At 48.2% G+C, this 19,146-nt stretch overlaps 1 protein-coding gene across 13 annotated transcripts in view; it reads left to right on the forward strand.

Annotated features, from left to right (window-relative positions):
* The window catches only part of REEP1 (receptor accessory protein 1), a 125,397-nt gene that overhangs the window by 82,018 nt on the left and 24,233 nt on the right, over positions 1-19,146 (forward strand). For 9 of the 13 annotated variants that reach the window (XR_010750355.1, XR_010750354.1, XM_066377766.1 and 6 more), the window contains exons 4-6: positions 2,774-2,894; positions 6,587-6,700; positions 15,289-15,441. Coding sequence is in view for 11 of the 13 variants with exons in the window: in XM_066377766.1 (XP_066233863.1) it covers positions 2,774-2,894; positions 6,587-6,700; positions 15,289-15,441 (388 nt within the window). In the remaining 2 variants the exon portion in view is untranslated. Of the gene's footprint in view, positions 1-1,289; positions 1,420-2,773; positions 2,895-6,586; positions 6,701-15,288; positions 15,442-19,146 lie in introns of those variants that run through there. The other 4 variants (XM_066377768.1, XM_066377772.1, XM_066377770.1 and 1 more) reach the window with 3 other exon arrangements.

A 19,146-nucleotide genomic window follows, 5' to 3' on the forward strand; every position in this document is an offset into this window, starting at 1 on the left:
ACCTGTCCAGCCCTCTTAGAAAACATTTACCCCTCTGAAGTGAAGGGGTTATATTGGAAAGGTGGGCCCTGGGCAGCCTAGTGCTGTGCAGATGCTCAGAAGCTGTGGAGGAAATGTGGTGGGAGCATCTGGACTTCTCTTCTCAAACTCATCCTAGAGGGCAGGACCATTCAAGGGCATTCCTCCCAGAATGAGCAGGGTCCTTCTCCTCTTCTTGGGTGAAGGCTGGGATGTGGTAAGTTGGTTGGACTCAGACTTGATTGGTGGTGATTTTGTTGATAGAGCCAAGAGACCCCAAGGTCTCTGGGAGACATAGGGTCTGAGTGGCTCAACCTGGAGACCCCATTGATTCATGTGTGGCAAGAGCTGGCCTGGTGTGATGATTCCTGAGGTAGTTTGAGCAAGTCCCCACATCTTCCTGTTAAGTGTGTGTGTGTGTGTGTGTGTGTGTGTGTGTGTGTGTGTGTGTGTGTCCGTGTCCAGGGAGGAGGGGAGCAAAGTCTAGAGGGGAGTATAGAAAGCTACTGTGTGTATGGTGGTGTTAGGAGACTCATATACACCCACATGGTGATATTTCTTGGCCTTAATCTGCTTCTGGAAGGGTACCCAAGACACTGATGATGTTTATTCTTTAGGAGAAGGGACTAGAGGTCTGGGTTGGGGAAGAAGACTGTTGTATGTGTTTTTGTACATTTAGAATTTTTTAACTATATGCATGTATTACCTATTTTTAATACTTTTTACTTACTAAACAAAAGGGTGCAGTCTGACAGATCCTCTTGGGATTATCTGTGTATCTTGTGTTGAGGCCTGAGCTTGCCAGATTCGTTGGCTTTCCCCTGGCTTCTGGAAAATATATACTTGTTTTCAAGACAAAATTTCCTCCCTCATTGATCACTAGAGTGTTCCAATGTGGGAGAAGCATGCCACTGCTCCTCCAGCCCCTTCCCTGTTCAGGCCCTGATGTTTAACTGTCTTGCGTTACAGCGTCCTCTGGTTGCCGAGCAAGTGTTCAGGAGGAGGACCCGGAGACTTGATGAGGAAAGCAGTGATTTGAGCTGCTGATTTGGGGTCATGTGAGAGTTAAAGGGCTCTGAAGTGACTTGCTAGAAATTGCTGTCTTATCTGGGGAGGAGGCCTGGAAGGGATTTACTGTTCTGATTCCTCAAACTAGCGCAGATGTCATTTTCCCTCAGCATTGCGTTGTCAGGGCACGCAATATGTTTTAATCAGGGTGGTAAGACACATAGACACACAAATAACTGTCATGGTGGAAGAAGTTTGTTACACTCACAGATCCCCGGGGACAGAGGCACAGCAGGACCACACGGGGATCACTGAGGCGAGCTGAGAAGCAGAGACAGGAAATGTGGAGGAGAGCTGTGTTGTGGTGTCCATGGAAGGAACAAGTAAGGCAGGGTGAGCAAGTTTAGAAGTGGCTAGTCTGAATAATTTCAGTGGGATCTGGGGTGTGGTGTCTGGGCTGCCCCAGGTTGTCTGGTACCTGACCCTCTGACCCTGGAATAATTAGGGCAGGTGGGTAGTAACCTAGAGGGTGAGAGCCCAGTGAAGGAGTCAGTTGGGGTTTTGGGCTCTGGACTGGTTGGTTTGCATATGAAAGGAGTATTTGCAGGTGAGTTGTTTACTCTCTCTCTAGGAATTGGCTAACGCTGGGAAGGGCAGTCTCTTCTGAGTCAGCAATGCCCCAAGATGTCAAAGCATCAGAATAGAGAATATATAAAAGACATGGTTAATCCACATCGGGACAGCCAAACATGGTTGCACAGGTTGTTCATAGCACAAGATAGCCAGCCAAGGGGGAGAGTGGGGCTGACATTCAGATGAGACCTGTTTGTAATTGACATGCTTACAGGACTGCCTCCAGTTGAAGGGGCTGGCTTTTTCCAGTGCTTACCAGCATACCCTGTGGATTAGGAGAGGCCTGTATGAGCACTTGTCTCAAGTTGCTGTCTATATTATTTATGACTATTTTCTTAATCTCCGTGTCCCTCCCTGGACTGTCAAGTCCAGGGATGTCAGAATCTGGGCTGTTTCCCACTAGACTGGGAGCTCTAAAAGGGCAGGGACCAGGTCTGCTTTGCTCACCACTGTCTCCTCAGTGCTCAGCACCGGCTGCCTGGGGTGGGTACTGGGTAAGTGCTTATGGGGTGAATGAATGAAGTGCAGGACTTCAAACTCCAGAATTGCATGTTGCCTGTGCCCCAAATTCTTTCTTCTTTTGGCTCCAAAAAGATAAACTCTGTTTGCCTGCTCTTGAGGATGAGTAGCATCCTTTTCCTGACAAGATGAAGGCTACCGTCCCTGCCTCTTTTTGGGCTGAGAAGACTGCCAAGAAGAGGGGGCTTTTATTCTCATAAAAGATTCTTTGTCTGCTCTGCCCTGCTGTATGTCCTCCGGGGGCTGTGCCTTCCTGGCCACCAGTGAAGAGTGAGTAACTGGGCAGGCGACACAGGTGTGGCCTGAGCCTGCAGCCTACATGTGCATAGCCATGCAGGAAGTGCCAGCTGTTGCCAGGCGCAGTGTAGGGGGATTGCTGGAGAGAGAACCTGGGTTCCTGGCTTGCTTTGGCAACAAAAGAAACACAAACCAGCTTTCACAGGCGGCCTTGGGCTCTGGGGTGGGCGAAGGAGGAATGTGGGGCCTTGCAGCTCTGTGCAGGCAGGACAGGTCTGCACTGAGTCTTACCCTTCTCAGGCCCAGGGCAGGGCTACCAGGAAGCTAACGGGCATGTGTGTTTCTCCTCTCTCTCCAGGTTCCCATTCTATTATGAACTAAAAATAGCATTTGTAGCCTGGCTGCTGTCTCCCTACACAAAGGGCTCCAGCCTCCTGTACAGGAAGTTTGTACATCCCACGCTGTCTTCAAAAGAAAAGGTAACTTATGCTGCTCTGCCTTTTCACTCCTTCCAGCGAGTGAAACATTTAAAAAGTGATAAATAAAATAGGCCGATTATTTTATTGCAGGAGACCCTTGGTTGGCTCTTATTTGTCCCCAACAACTTGTTCCTTCTAGTCTTTTTGTTTTTAAGTCTATTTTTCTGACATGTTTAGAAATAGTTGTGAAGTTCTCAAAAAGATATTTGTCATTATTTATTGTAAAATATTTCCATAAGTTGAAACAAAAGACAGAAAAGATTCACTCATAATTCAGCTGCCCAAACTGAACTTACTTTTATCATTTTTAGCCCCTGTCCTTTTGCAGATGTGATTTTTATATAACTATTAAAAAAATACTTTTAAAACTTAACGTAGTAGGGAAACTGAAGCATTGAGAGATTAAATGACTTGAACTGGTGCCTAGGTAGCTACTAACAGAGACTGGAATGTAATATATAGTAGTAATGTAGTACAATATTTGCTTTATTGTTCAATGAGAAGATGTATGCCACCAATGTAGTACCTGTTATTTTGGCAATTATCAGTTGGTAAGTATTAATGAGAATAGTCATAATAACTTGCTTCATGCTCTTTACCTTTTTTGTTTGTTTTGCTTCAAAGTACTTCACAAACATCCTTAAAATGAAAATGTAGATTTATCTAATGTCAGAGGTGGAAAACATAAGACAGGGAGAGCCTGACTTGTGGTAGGGCAGTGGATAAGGCATCGACCTGGAATGCTGAGGTCACCGGTTCGAAACCCTGGGCTTGCCCTGTCAAGGCAGATATGAGAAGCAATGATGAGTTGATGCTTCCCACTCCTTGCCCCACTCCCTGCCTTTCTCTTTCTCTCTCTCTTCTCTCTCTAAAATCAGTATATAAAATCTTAAAAAAAAGGAAAAGACGGAGAGATTGCAGGAAAGGAGCAACAATAAAAATTCAGGTAAGAAATACAACATATCTTTTGAAAAGAAATTTAATTCTAAGCTACTTAGAAGATAATGGCACTATGTATAAAATTACTTTTGTTTAACATTTCCACTGAACCTAATTTGTCATTCTTGCTTTTAATGAATTGTTCTATTTTTTAAAGATATTCCATACAATAATGAATGCAAAGTCCATTAAAATATGCATACCTCTATCTTGCTAATTTGTGTTTGTTTGTTTGTTTCCTGAAGTGAGAAGCAGAGAGGTAGAGAGACAGATTCCCACATGCGTCTGACTGGGATCCACGTGGCACACCCACTAGGGGGCGATGCTGTGCCCATCTGCAACGTTGCTTCATTGCAACCGGAGCCATTCTAGTGCTTGAGACAGAGGCCATGGTGCCATCCTCAGCTCCTGGACCAGCTTTGCTCCAATGGAGCCTTGGCTGCAGGAGGAGAAGAGAGAGACAGAAAGAAAGGAGAGGGGGAAGGGTGGAAAAGCAGATGGGCACTTCTTCTGTGCACCCTGGCTAGGAATCAAACCTGGGACTTCCACACACCGGCTGACGCTCTACCACTGAGCCAACAAGCCAGGGCTTCTTGCTAATTTGATGACTTCTTTTTTATGCATACTAGTTTATAAACCTTTCTTCAAAATGAAAATTTTAAGTGCACAAAAAACCTCAAAAATTTTAACATAGATATGATATTTGTATTCTGAAATTATAGATGTTTGCATGTGATTTATTTTTTCTTGGTCTTTATAATGATTCATGAACACCACCATGAATGGAGTTTAGTTTCGTCTTTTGACTCATCATTTTGACTTATTCTAAATCATCATTTTGACTTATTCTTTTGATTTAGAATAAATTCCCGAGAGTGGTATTATTGGTTCCAAACTGTATAATTCATTAATTATGTGGCTTTCTAAACTGATTAGGTGATAGGATTCTTTAACAGAAAATAGGAACACTATAGGTACCCTGAACTGAAAGTTGAATACTTTGGACTTCTAAGGGAAGGTTTGGGGGAACATATCAATGGGATGAGCAGGCTACTATAGACATTTCTAAGAATCCCTTTAGGAGCCTGACCAGGCAGTGGTGCAGTGGATAGATTGTTGGACTGGGATGTGGAGGACCCAGGTTCAAGACCCCAAGGTCACCAGCTTGAGCGCGGGTTCATCTGGTTTAAGTAAGGCTCACCAGCTTGAGCCCAAGGTTGCTAGCTCGATCAAGGGGGTCACTCGGTCTGCTGTAGCCCCTTGCCCCCCCCCCAGGTCAAGGAACATATGAGAAAGCAATCAATGAACAACTAAGAAACCGCAATGAAGAATTGATGTTTCTCATCTCTCTCCCTTCCTGTCTGTCTGTCCCTATCTGTCCCTCTCTCTGACTCTCCCTGTCTCTGCCACAAAAAGAAAAAAAATCCCTTTAGGAGCTACAACATAGTACTTGCTGTCTCAGAAGGGTAGATTTTGAGGACTGGCAATCCATTTCTTGACCTGGTTATCAAATTCCTTTCCCTAAAAGCTGTGCTTACCTTGAAGGTGTCACTGTAATTTCCATTGAAATGAAGGTGAATGACTCTTAAGAGCTGCCAAGAATCATTTCCAGAGTCAGTCAGGGGTCACATGAAGACTCATGTGGTGACATCCCGGGAAAGTTGAAATATGGAATGAGCCTGAGGTTAACTGCTCACCTGCGTACCTCAAAGCAAAGGAAATGCACTAATATGCTAAACTTCAAAGGAGAATAAGTCCAAATGCATTGTCTTATTGAGCTTTGAGATGAGCTACTGTGATTACACAACAGCTGTTATATATTACAAAACAACCCCAAACAAACTAATGAAAGGAATAAGCCAGAGTTGATTTGAATTTGAACTAAATCAATATTTTACTTAGTTTTGGTTCCTGAAGTCAACTTCGGTCTTCTTTCCCACCTTACCTTTACCTTGCAGTATGATGCTGGGTGACTTCTGATTTGTCTTTCTTTCATTATCTGCAAAATGATCTCCCTTATCTACAAAAATAATACCTATTTTTAGCAGTATCCTAATCCCTCCCATCGATATACTCATGGGGAAGTAATTGCATATAGTATGAAATAGCTGTACAGTAATAGAATTTTAGAGCTGCAGGAGCCTAGCCCCCAGAGATAAGGGAGATCTCAGTGGTTCTCACTATGGAAACCAGCCACTCTGTCAGGTGCTTCGTTGGAACAACCTCATGTAATCCTCACTGTCCTCCACAATTTAGGTGCTATCACTGTCCCCATTTTTCAGGAGACAGGACTGTGTGTAGAGGCTGCTTGCCAAGATCTGGCCACCAGTTAGTGGCAGGTCTGAGGTTAAACACTTTATTCTTGGCTTTCTCTGTACCCCAAGGTCCTTCAGTGTCTTAGAGAGTGTCTGTGTGTAGAATGGCAGGATAGTCCACAGTCAGGACCCCTGGCGCCTCCCTGGAGTGTTAGAGAGTCGACTATAGGAACAACCCTAAGGTGCTGCTTGGACAAAATCTTCCTGGGTCAGTGAGTTGATGTTTTTCCAGAATTTTCTTTCCCATTCCCCTGTACTCCTCTGTCTCTCTCCCCCACATCCTATCTACACACACACCCCCAATGTGCCTATGATTTCAGTCCCAGCAAGAATCGGTCACTGGACAAGGTGCCAAGAACAGCCCTCAGGAGGAGGGAGAAAGCACAGAGATCTAGCTGAACCTTCCAACTCAGTGTGTCTCTGTTTTTTCTTTTACAGGAAATTGATGATTGCCTGGTCCAAGCAAAAGACCGAAGTTATGATGCCCTTGTGCACTTTGGGAAGCGAGGCTTGAACGTGGCAGCCACAGCAGCAGTGATGGCTGCCTCCAAGGTACTGTGCTGGGCCCTGACCACGGCTGCATGAGCTTCTCGATCCCCCCAGCCTGCCCTGCTCATCACCTATGTACCTTGCGCAGGACAAGCTAAGGACCAGTCAGTGGTTCCTCATCCTTTTGGGGTCCCCTTGAGAATCTGATGGAAAAAATGGTGACTCTTGCTCCCAGAAAATTGCACACTCACATGCGCCTGCGCGCGCATGCACGCACACACACACACACAGTGTGCGTAATATTAACAGGTTCCTAGAACCCCTGCAGCTCCTCTATGCATCCTAGGTTAATGTCCTCTAAATTACTTGGAGCTTAGGCCAAGGAGCAATAGGAGAGGGAAGGGGACGGAGGGACAGCTTCTCTGCAGCTTCCCAGGGTGCACTGGGAGAGTCACCTAAACTCCAAACAGACAGATGGAAAGACTGAGTGAGCGGACTGACTCCACGCTCAGGTGGCCCAGCAGATCCAGGGGAAGGGACCCAGGCTCGCAGAGGAAGTTGAGTGGCTCAAACATGGAGAGTGATGATATGTGTAACAGCAGCGACTAGAGCTGGAGGAGATCTGAAATAAACACTGGTCTTGGGAGATATTGTGATGTCAGCTTCCCTTCTCTTTTCCGTACAGCCCTGTTCACAAGTCCTCTTAGTTTCTCCTCACATCACATTCTCCTTGTCGTTGTGTCCATCTCATTATGTGCTCAGCCCTGAAAAATTAAATTTATAGATGTTTACTCTTGGAATAAATTTAGCAGATTGCCCTTGTTTTCCTGGTGATGACCCCTTGCCCCAAATCCACATGCGGAGTCGGAATCTACAGTGTACTGGGGTGGAGGAGAAGCAGTAAGGCTACTGTCTGGGAAATGCTATAGATGGGAGGTGAGTCTTATTAACAAAGGGAAGCTGTAAATCCTAGGTGGCGAGGGGAGGGTTCACAGGCAAAAGGAGGGAGAGCTGTGAAAGGCTTTGTAGAGGGCAATTAATACAGGTCTTGGTGCTCCAATCAAGTCTGGGAGGGAGGAGAAACAAAAGGCTGGTTTCTATTTCTGAAAAGGACCAGCTGCCTCTGCAACACAGAACTTCAGACAGCTGATACTTGCGGGAACTTGCCCACCTGAGTACAGTAGCTGCAGGCAAGAGGATGGGTTCCACCGAACGTCTTCAGAGGGGACAATCCACTTTGGTGTCCCAAGAAATTATTCAGGATTTACAAAGAGCAGTGATCATTCTGATCTTCCAGGATCTTTCTGTTTGAGGTGCAACCATTTGATGCTTTTATTTTTAAGCCTTAAGAAAAGAGGACTCAGAATTGCTAAATTCATCAGGCCAGTTTTACAACTTAGAGCCACAGACACCTTCCCTTAGCCCCTCTCTCCACCCTCATCTCCTCTGCCTGGAGAAAGATTGGCTGCTTGCTCAGCGCAGACACAGCACAAACGTGGTGTAGCTATCAGGGTGGCTCAGTGCAGGTCACCTGTCCACGCAGCCACGTGTGTATAAATTTTATTCCAATAGTAATTTTGTAGGGCCATCCTTTCCAAGTCTGCTTCAAGCTGGAGCCTCCATTGTCTTGATACCATCTTGGCCAATCCTTGCCAGCTGCTCTGGCCACCTGGGAAAGCCCAGGACCTACTCCTAACTAATCTGAAGGAAACTCCAGACAGTCTGAAACTTCTCAGGAAATAACTTTCCATCAGCTCTTTCCAGATGAACCAAAGCAGTGAGGGATGCCCGCTTCCTGCTGAAAGGGTTTCAGATGAGAACATTTTCTGCCTTGGGATGTCTTGTTTTCCTCTCTAAATATAAATATCATGAGAGAAGAAACAAGTCTTCTCTTTCAAAAATACAGCCCTCAATTTTTGAAACAGATTTGTACTAAAAAGAAGAAGTCTGACCAGGCGGTGGCACAGTGGATTGAGCGTCAGACTGGGACGTGGAGGACCCAGGTTTAAGGTTGAGCGTGGGCTCATCTGGTTTGAGCAAAGCTCACCAGCTTGAGCCCAAGGTCGCTGGCTCAAGCAAGGGGTCACTTGCTCTGCTGTAGCCTCCCCTCTTCCTCGTCACATATATGACACATACAACAAAGCAATCAATGAACACCTAAGATGCCGCAATGAAGAATTCATGCTTCTCATCTCTCTCCCTTCCTATCTGTCTGTTCCTATCTATCCCTCTCTCTGACTCTCTGTCTGTCACACACACACACACACACACACACACACACACACACACACACACACATGCACGCACATGCACACATGCACAAAAATTCAATTTCTCAGTTGTACCAACCCCATTTCCAGTCCTCAGAAGGCACCATGGCTGGTGGCTGGCCCTGGTGTGGAACGTTCTATTCTGTCCTCACAGAAGGTTCTCTCGGGCACCAGTGCCCCAAGCCTGTTGTTCAGGCACCCGGGTTTTCCTTCTCCTTGTTTTTACCCCTTTGCCTGCAGTGCTCTCTGTCTTGGCAAGGACTCTCACTTTTCCGCTTAGCACTTTGGGACCTCTGTGTGTGAGATTCGCTAGGAGAATAGGGATATGGAAACTCAGCCTTATAGCATCCCCTGTGGTGTGGCTTTCCTTTCTTCATCCTCTGCCCTGGTCTGGTCCTGCTTTCTTCCACACTGTGACCGCCACTGCTGACTGGCCAGCTGACACTCAGGCACTTTGCCTGCAATGCAATGCAGTCAGCAGCCACCAGGGTCCAGCCAAGTCTGGATATAACCCTAGCATCTGCACAGCTAGGGCCACAGAGATAAATTAGAGTGTTTTCTCATTCATTTTTTTGTTTGTTTGTTTGTTTGTTTGTTTTCAATTTTCCTTTAAAAATAAACTCTACAAAACAATTCAGCATAAATAGTTAAAAAAATTTTTTAAATCCTCTCTCGCCTGACCAGGCGGTGGCACAGTGGATAGAACATCGGGCTGGGATGCAGAGGACACAGATTCAAAACTCCAAGGTCTCTGGCTTGAGCAAGGGGTCACTCACCCTGCTGTAGCCCCCTGTCGAGGTACATATGAGAATGTAATTAATGAACAAATAAGGTGCTGCAACAAAGAATTGATGTTTCTCATCTCTCTCCCTTCCTGTCTGTCCCTATTTGTCCCTCTCTCTGACTCTCTGTCTCTGTAAAAAAAAAAAAAAAAAAAAAAAAAAAGGCTTCTCTCTCTGATCCTTCTCTCTTATCCATCACTGCTTTATCTAAATCTCTTGCTTGAATAAAACGCTGTCAAACCACCATGGAACTTTATTTCTGGAACCAGGAGCTCATTCTGGGAAGCTCATAAGCCTAGTGACTTGAGGCTTCTGACCACACTGGAATCATCTGCCCTTGCCTTTGTTTTTTCCCTAGCAAAAAACTACCTGTTTACAATTAATCAAAGGGCAGGTATTGCTTTTCTTTTCATAAAACCTCCCTCGACTAGCGTGCGGAGGACCCGGGTTCGATTCCCGGCCAGGGCACATAGGAGAAGCGCCCATTTGCTTCTCCACCCCTCCGCCGCGCTTTCCTCTCTGTCTCTCTCTTCCCCTCCCGCAGCCGAGGCTCCATTGGAGCAAAGATAGCCCGGGCGCTGGGGATGGCTCCTTGGCCTCTGCCTCAGGCGCTAGAGTGGCTCTGGTCGCAACATGGCGACGCCCAGGATGGGCAGAGCATCGCCCCCTGGTGGGCAGAGCGTCGCCCCTGGTGGGCGTGCCGGGTGGATCCCGGTCGGGCGCATGTGGGAGTCTGTCTGACTGTCTCTCCCTGTTTCCAGCTTCAGAAAAATGGAAAAAAAAAAAAAAAACAACAACAACAACAAAAAAAAAAACAAAAAAAAAACCTCCCTCGAGCTTAGAAGTTATTTCCAAGGTAGAAGAGAATACTGTCGTCCCCTCCAGGTCCTCATGTCTCACGTCTGTAGTTTCGCATGCCCGTCTGCTGGATGCAAGCGGCCGAGGACTACGGGGAGCTTCATGCCCATCTCTGCCCCTCAGAGGAGCCTGTCCCACCTCGGGACTAGCTTACATCAAGTTAACCTTCTTCTGTTTTAGCTGAAGACTATGTCATTAAGTTAATATTTCGAATTCTCCATGGCAGCTGCTTTTAAACCCCAAGATTATCTAAACTGTTATGGGCAACTTGCTGGAAAAGTTTGGAAGTATTTCCTACCCTCAAGTCTTAGCTTTCCAAAACACATTGAAGCAGAACCAAGCAGACTTTAGACCAGTGTGCTTCTGCCACACTGGTCTTTGTCACTCAATACCTCATCATTCTGGGTCCCTTACCCCTAAAAGTGTCTGCTTGGAATGTTACTTCACCTCACTCCACTTGGTGGGTGGGTAGGCGGATTACACCACACAGAGCCCCAGCCTCACAAGCAGCTGGGAGTGAGGGCTTGGACTCACCCGGAGTTGCTGGTCGGGTGTTACACACCCTCCCTGTTCCATGTTTCCCTGTGGAGATAATGTGTAGCCATATACATCAAGGGTTCTAGTCCTGCCTGCCTGACCTAGGAGGTCTGAGAAAGCATGTTTATGATTACATGTATTGGGGAGCGTTACCAGAAAGGGGACCTGCCCTCTGGGTCTGCCTAGGGCTAGCTGGTAATGTGTGGGTTCCTGACTTCATGCAGGAAAAATTTCACAACACAAGTCCAGGTGATTTTGAGAGGACATTTATTAAAGTGGGGGACAGTGAAACAAAGGAAGGACTTAGGATAGAATAAGTGACAAGAGAGAGCCTAGAGGGTGCTCTGCTTGAGCTCCCTAGAAACTCTATGGGAAAGAAGTGAGCCGAGGTGCGCTGCCCTTAGCTCACTGGAGAGTCAGAGGAAATGGGGCCTTGGGGACAGGTTCCCGGGGTTGGCCCAGAACAACCTGCCCGTTACTCCCCTGGTGCACATCTCATGGGCACTTAGCAGTTAGAAGAAAGGAAGTGAAAAGTTCCTGCCTGAGAAGGGGCGTGGTGTGCTGGGTCTTTGTTTTGAGGGGTGTTATCTCTCTTCTGCCGGAGTCCTAGGGGAGGGCCCCAGCAGAACACTCATAGCTTTCCAGGTGTGGCCTTCAACACGTTGATTCCTCAAAATGAGTGGATAGGGGAGTTTGGGATTGTTCTTTGATCGGCTTTACTGCTTTACTTTTATCTTGGTCTGGCTCTAATTGGGATTTGTTATTTGTTCTCCTGACTTCATCTGTCCTTGGTTTGGCTGGCACAAATGGCACTAATTGGGTCTCTGTCCTCTATCTCCCTGACTGGGGTGATCTAAGCTATTTATTCTCTGGTCAGAGAGAAGTATAAAAAACTGTTTTCAAGTGTCCTTGGTTAGGGAAGATAAAGCTTACAATTCACTAGCTGCCTGTAAATTGGTCAAATTGTTTGGCCTTGTTTAATCTTGTCTCCGATACCGCCTTCACTTGCCCAGGATTTTCCTAGCTCCTCACTGTCCTGCCGAAGGATGAGCTGTTTCCTTGCTGTGGTGATGCGGCAGCTTCTTGGTTACCACTTTCCTGACTCTTCTCTCCTGCTCGCTCCCTTCGTCCTCCCCTCACTCCCCGAGGGTCGGGTGGGATTTCTCGTCCTTGCTCTCCTCTCCCTCCAGGGCCACCTCGTTTCCCTCACCTACAGCTGCCACCCAATGCCCCTGCTTCCCAGACCGGCTTCTCTGCCTGGGTCTCAAGTCCAGTGTTCCTGGTCTCTGCCGAACAGCTCCTTCCCTGTCCCCTTGGTTCCTCCTGTCAGCATTTCCCCAGCTCCAGATCTGCCCTCTCCTGTGTCCCCCATTTCTGGTGACAATGAACATCATCTTCTCAGGCCCCAGGCTCTAAATCTCTGTTGCCTTCAATGCTCCTCCTTCCTCCCACTGACTTTTCAAGTCCTGCCATTTGACATCCCTTCCCTCCCTCCAGGCCTCTTCTCACCCCCCCACCCCCACCCCACCCCCGTCTAGCTTGGACCATTGCAGTAGCTACCCAAGTGCTCGACTGCTTCTCTCTTTCCCTTAGAGGCCTGGGCAGTCAGACCCTCCCACTGTGCACTATTTCTAGAATTTTCTCCTTCCTGCTCATATTGGTCTTTCATCTGCCCCTATTTCTGCCTGTTTGAAATTCTGTCCACCCTTCAAAGTCAAATGCTGCTGCCTCTATAGAAATCTTCCCTGATTGCAGGTGGAACTGGTCTCTCTTACTCTTATAGTCATTTATATTCATGTCTTCTCATCCTCAGTAGGTATCAGTAAATGTTAAGGAATGAAATACCATTGTACCTATTTTTAGCTGTCCTGCCCAGTAGCATGATACCTCATGTCGAGTGGCTTTGTAGATAAGCAGACTGGGGTTGAAATCCCAGCTCCCCTCTTGCTGATGCACCTCTGTGAGCCTCTGCTTCTTCACCTGCAAAATGGGCGTGATAAGAGTGCCTCCCACCAAATGGTTACGAGACGATGCATGTAAAGACTTCACAGGACACAGAGTTTATACCAAATGAGTAATAAAGGTTACCTGTTACTGTACTCACGTTGGTTTGATCTCTGAAGCTGATCACTGTCTTCCGTTCACTTTTGGACAGAATAAAAGAAATGAGTCCAGTGTGCCATTGGGTGGGTATTTGCAGTTCAAACTGTCCTGGAAGAGGCCGAGTTTCCCCATCTGCGTGGATCTCGGCTCTCTTGTCCCAGTCCGCCCTGCCTGTGCTGTCTCCCTGGGCAAGCCACTCTCCTGCCCTAGGAGAGGAGGACTATCAAACCATGGGTCCTAGCATAGGCATGAACTTCAGATGCCATCTTCCACAACGCCTTGCTTCACAGGGGCGGACGCTGAGGCCCGGATGCAGAGTGGCTGGCCTAAGGCCCCACAGCCCCGCTGGGGTCAGACAGAGACTTTCCAGGTCCCAGTCCTGCATCCCACGTGTCACTCTGAGCAACCCTAGGCCCCACGCCCTCCACCCACGCTGGACTGGCAGCCTCTGGCCACTTTAGACTTGGATTACACCACCAGACCCCGAGGGTTGTGGCTGAGTGCCTGGGAGATGAGCTCTGCCACTGAGAACTTAGTCAGCCGTAGCCTGGGATGGTGTAAGTTGGCTGCCCGCTCTTCGGACCACTTTGTGTCAAACACCTCTGGGAGTCAGGAGGGTACATCCAGAGTCAGAGCCTCCAGCAGCGCTGCCCCGCAGGCCCCCTCTTTGCCTTGACGCAAGGCTGGGCAGCATGAAATGCAGAGGTGGCACCGACCTATGAAGGAGTATAGATCACAATGAAATAATTTCTTTATCACTTAGATAATGTGGGCACATTTGTAAATGCATCTATAACCATATCTCCACTTTTCACAAATGGCTGAGCCAATCTGTTGTGTGGGTGCCCCCCCTTCGTCCTTTCTTTCCTCTCACTGTCCCTTTCCAACAACAGGCTCTCTGTGTCACCTGCTGTGGGAGGAAGAGAGATCTGCTAGCACAGTAGCCTCCCCTCAGGGCCTTCACCCAAAGGGAAGCAGGGGACAGGTGAAGCCTGCAGCTGAGACAGTTCATCTCAGTGGTGGACTTCTATATGCAGGGCTGGGACGGCCACTGCGTGTGGAGAGCCCTTCCTAACCCTGAAATCCCGCCACCTGGGAGCTGGCCTGCCTCAGAAGACCGGGCCCTGATCCAGTTCACCGACGGGACTCATCTGTGCCCCGTGGTTACTCAGCACAGTCCCGCCTTGCCACCCGGCCTGCTGCTTAGCTCAGCAGCCGCCTTTGGCACCTCAGGCTCAGCCTGTTCCAAACTAGAAGCACCAACCCAGCCTTCCCTGATGGTTAATGTTTTTTTTGCATTTCGTCTCCCATTAAGGGCACTTCCCAGAAGGGAGGCTAGGGATGGTCTTTACTGCAGACGTCCGTCTGTGTGCCGGCTGCGCCCGAGGGAGGGGAGAGCAAACACCAGGCCAGTCTCAGAGTGTGCTGCACAGTGCACCCAGGACAGTCACCTTATTCTGAAGCCCGCTTTCTCCCCAGTGCTCACTGCTTAAAACCCTCCGCGGCACTCCCGTCAAAGTTCACATGTCGGCAGCCCCAGGGCACGTTCTCCAGGCTTGTCTCATCATCACTGGCACCAGAACACCTGCTCAGATGGGTTCTGTCCCAGTTTCCCCAGAGCACCTCAGGTTTTCCACTCACATGTTGGCCCAAACCACTCACCAGCCACAGTCTCCTTCCCATCTTTCTGATGATGCAGTCCTGGCCTCGCTCTGGTGAGGGCTCTTGTACGAGGCCTCCCCTGGGGTGTTTCAGCCAATAGTAGAGTCTCTCACTTCCATGCATTTCTCTCACACACTTTGCTATCTTTGTCATTTGCTGCCTTGTGCGCTTTTATGTCTTAATGCCCCAGCTAGACGGTGAGTTCCTTGGGAGCAGGAATTGTAGCATGTTCTATGTGCATATTTGTTCCTCTGCAGGGCTTCACACAGAGCTCTGACAGCATCAGTGTTGCTGAGGGAGTGAATGAATGAGGCAGTGAATGAGTGAATGAGTGAATGGGGAAATGTGTGAGTGAGTATAGGAGGCAAGGGCCGCACGGCTCCCTTCAACCCTGTTTTGTAGGCTTGGTGCCCATAGCATTTTTTTCCCCCTTTATCAGGTGGCTCGACTCTTTCATTTTATCTTCTCTTTGGACCTCAGAGAAGGGCAGGTAACCCCGTTGAGAGGTGTGACTAACTCCAAACTGATCCAGTGGGATAAAGAGGCCAGCAGCCTCCTCAGCCCACTAGCGCATGGTCTGCATCAGAGCCAGGTGCCTGTCCCGCTGGCACCTGTGTGTGTGCATGTGTGTTAACTCCAGAGCAGCTCCCACTTCACCGTCCTTGCAGAGCCCCTTAGTGTATTAATTTGGCAGCACCTAACTTATGGTTATGTTCTTCTTCCTTTCTTTCTTTGATGCCTGGAAAATGAATTCAGTTTGAGGATTAATGCTATTGTGGAGAGAAATTCTCTCTCTTTCTCTTTTGTGTGTTAATCCGATTTTATGTCACAAACTAGGCCCCTTTTCCCCCCAGCATGTTGGGAGGGGGCTGCCTGGCACTGCTATGGGGAGCTATGGCAGTGACTCTGTCGTGAGGTGGCTGCACCGTGGGGACGCAGAAGGAAGTGCTAACTCTTTGAATTACTTGTGGGAAATGTGGCTGTGCCGATGGCTTTGCTGTCAATTGCCTGCCGCCCTAAAACCGTTTGTCTTTATTCTCCTTGGCATCCTTTGCGGATATTAGATACATATGAGGTGAGATGGGCTAAAATTTGTCTCTGCCGCATCATTCCCTGTGGCATGGTATATCCCTTTGGAAAAGAGACCTCGTCGTGAGCTTGCAACCACGCCTAACTGCTGGGTTGAATCCGGGCTCCATGGGCCGTCAAGCAGACATTCCATGGGTGGCAAACTGTTTTACTTGGAATACCAGGCTATTAGAGGTCTGGGGTTTCCCTCAACACAACGCTCTCCATGACGAAGCAAACATCACAACATACAGAATTTGCTGTGTGTCGGCTACATGACTTTCTTATTTCTTACAAACTGGGGGAAGATTTAGAAATAAGAATCTCAGATCAGTAGAAAACTTAGTGACACAGTTTACCTCTTGAAGTTCAATTTTCTAAGAGTTTTATCTAGGAAAGAAAGATTAAAATAACCAGGAACATCATTGCCTTTGCTCCCAAGATACTTCTGTGGAATTCCGCGGTTCCATGGATCACGGCTGAGAGAGCACGGGGCTGCATTGTGTTGTTGTGCCCAGGAAACAGCAAGTTGGGTCTGTTGGAGCAAACGACATGTCAACAAGCAGTCTCAACACAGCTGGGTAGACAATGCTTATGACACTGGGGAGCAAAGAGCTCAAGAGTCCAATGATATAAATAGGAGATTCGTTTTCATGGGCAGCTGAGGATGCTGGCCCATGATGCTGGGCTGTGTGGGGTTCTTCCAGGGAAGGACGCTAGGACATTGCTGACTTTGCTGTGACAGGTGCAGGGTCAGGAGCCCAGATGTTACTCAAAAAGGCTGACCTTAGTTCATGAAGTAACCCCAAAAGTATTAGCTTTTCCTGTGGCTCATTCTAAATGGAGGAAACTGATACAAGACATTAAAAAGCACAAACACACACATGCTCGTGCTCTCATGCACACACAAACACAAGAACTTTTTCACTATCATCAGAGTTTACCGTATTTCCCCATATATAAGATGCACCCATTTTCAAAAAATTTGGGGTATAAAAACTGGGTGCGTCTTATACTGTGCTTGTGGCATTTCAAATGCCATAGATGGAACTGAGGAAGAGGCAATATATGAAGACAGTGATTCGTCATCAGACACAGATGAGGACAAGCTAATGGATGAGAGTTTTGACAGTGATGAGGAGTTGTATGAATTTTATGGTAAATAAAACTTGAGTTCAATAACTATATGTAATACATTTTTTTTTCTTTCTCTTTTTCTTCCTCTGAAGCTGGAAACGGGGAGAGACAGTCAGACAGACTCCTGCATGCGCCCGACCGGGATCCACCCGGCACGCCCACCAGGGGCCACGCTCTGCCCACCAGGGGGCGATGCTCTGCCCCCCCCCCGGGCGTCGCTCTGCTGTGACCAGAGCCACTCCAGCGCCTGGGGCAGCGACCAAGAAGCCATCCCCAGCGCCCGGGCCATCCCTGCTCCAATGGAGCCTCGGCTGCAGGAGGGGAAGAGAGAGACAGAGAGGAAGGAGGGGGGGGTGGAGAAGCAAATGGGCGCCTCTCCCATGTGCCCTGGCCAGGAATCGAACCCGGGTCCCCCACACGCCAGGCCGACGCTCCACCGCTGAGCCAACCAGCCAGGGCCAATACTTTTTTTTTTCAAATTTTGGGCCCCAAAATTAAGGTGCCTCTTATACATGGGAGCGTGTTATACATGGGGAAATACAGTAGTTTGTCAAGGCCCCAGAAGCAGAATTGAAGGGAGGCTCTCAGGAGGGCAGATACGTCACAGTTTCTGGAGAGACCACTTTTTCCTTCTCAGCTGTTTTTTTATTTTGTTTTTATTTTTAAATAGTTCCATGTCTTTTCATTTTTTTGTCTAGATGGCATTTCTGAGCATCATGCAACCTCTGTATTTACAAAATGGGGTCCTCAGGGTGATCTTGGGAGAGCGCTGTGAGTGTTGGTAAAAAAGAAATTGTAGTGACTTCTCAATGGTTAATACATGTTTACGGTACGAAATTCCAAAAGTACAGAAGAGCACAGTCCACGCAGGGTAAGCCTCATTCCCCTTCCTGCCCTCCACTGACATGGTTCTTTTAAAAGAAACCCTATAACCTTTCAGCAGGCACCGCCCTAACCCCTTCATCTGGCTGTTAACACACTATAACTTGGATCCTCATCTCCTTAGCAGACAAAACTTCAAAGACCTCATCTGGGGTGGAATGAAGTGGCAGCGCTGAGTGGTGACAGCTACTCAGAGACAGACTTCTCTTTCCACCTGGTTCCCGTGTTCACCCTCCCCCACCCCAAGTCTTCCAAGCCCAGATCAACTGCAGTCTTCCCCGATGCCTTTCCTCTCAGATGCTCCTCTGTCCTCGGGCATCTTTTTTTTTTTTTTTTTTCTTAATTTTTCCAAAGCTGGAAACGGGGAGAGACAGTCAGACAGACTCCCGCATGCACCCGACCGGGATCCACCCGGCACGCCCACCAGGGGCGAAGCTCTGCCCACCAGGGGGCGATGCTCTGCCCCTCCGGGGCGTCGCTCTGCCGCAACCAGAGCCACTCTAGCGCCTGGGGCAGAGGCCAAGGAGCCATCCCCAGCGCCCGGGCCATCTCCGCTCCAATGGAGCCTCTCTTCCCCTCCCAGTGGGAGGGGAAGAGAGAGACAGAGAGGAAGGAGGGGGGGGTGGAGAAGCAAATGGGCGCTTCTCCTATGTGCCCTGGCCGGGAATCGAACCCGGGTCCCCCGCACGCCAGGCCGATGCTCCACCGCTGAGCCAACCGGCCAGGGCCTCGGGCATCTTTGATATATTCCTTGTGGACAAAGCCCGACTCCCCGTTCAGTAGGATGCTCCTTTGGGTCTGGGACCCTGGCTGAGGCATTGAGTTGGGGTGGGGAGATCCTGCTGCCATATTTTACTCAGAAGCTTGCTCAATACATGGCCATATGTTCATTTTTTCAATTCCTTGACTCCTAAGGTGTATCAGGTAGAGTGGTAGATGCCAGGGCTGCAATAGCAAATAAACAATCCAGAGGGGAAGGCAAACAAACAAAGAAGGCAAATAGTTGGATATAATTGCATGGAGTAAAACAAGGAAGTACAGACCGCGCTGAGAGCACAGGACAGGCAGCTGAGATGGTTGGAGAAAGCATCTCCGAGATGTGTAGCCATATTGCATTGACTAAAGTGCTATGTCTCCTAAGACACATCATTATCTTCTGTACCACTAAGAAAGAAAATAGTGCAGTTAAATTAGGACATAAAGCTTTTTA

The sequence above is a fragment of the Saccopteryx leptura genome, chromosome 3 (assembly GCF_036850995.1).
Source record: "Saccopteryx leptura isolate mSacLep1 chromosome 3, mSacLep1_pri_phased_curated, whole genome shotgun sequence".
In the NCBI taxonomy this organism is placed as follows: Eukaryota; Metazoa; Chordata; class Mammalia; order Chiroptera; family Emballonuridae; genus Saccopteryx; species Saccopteryx leptura.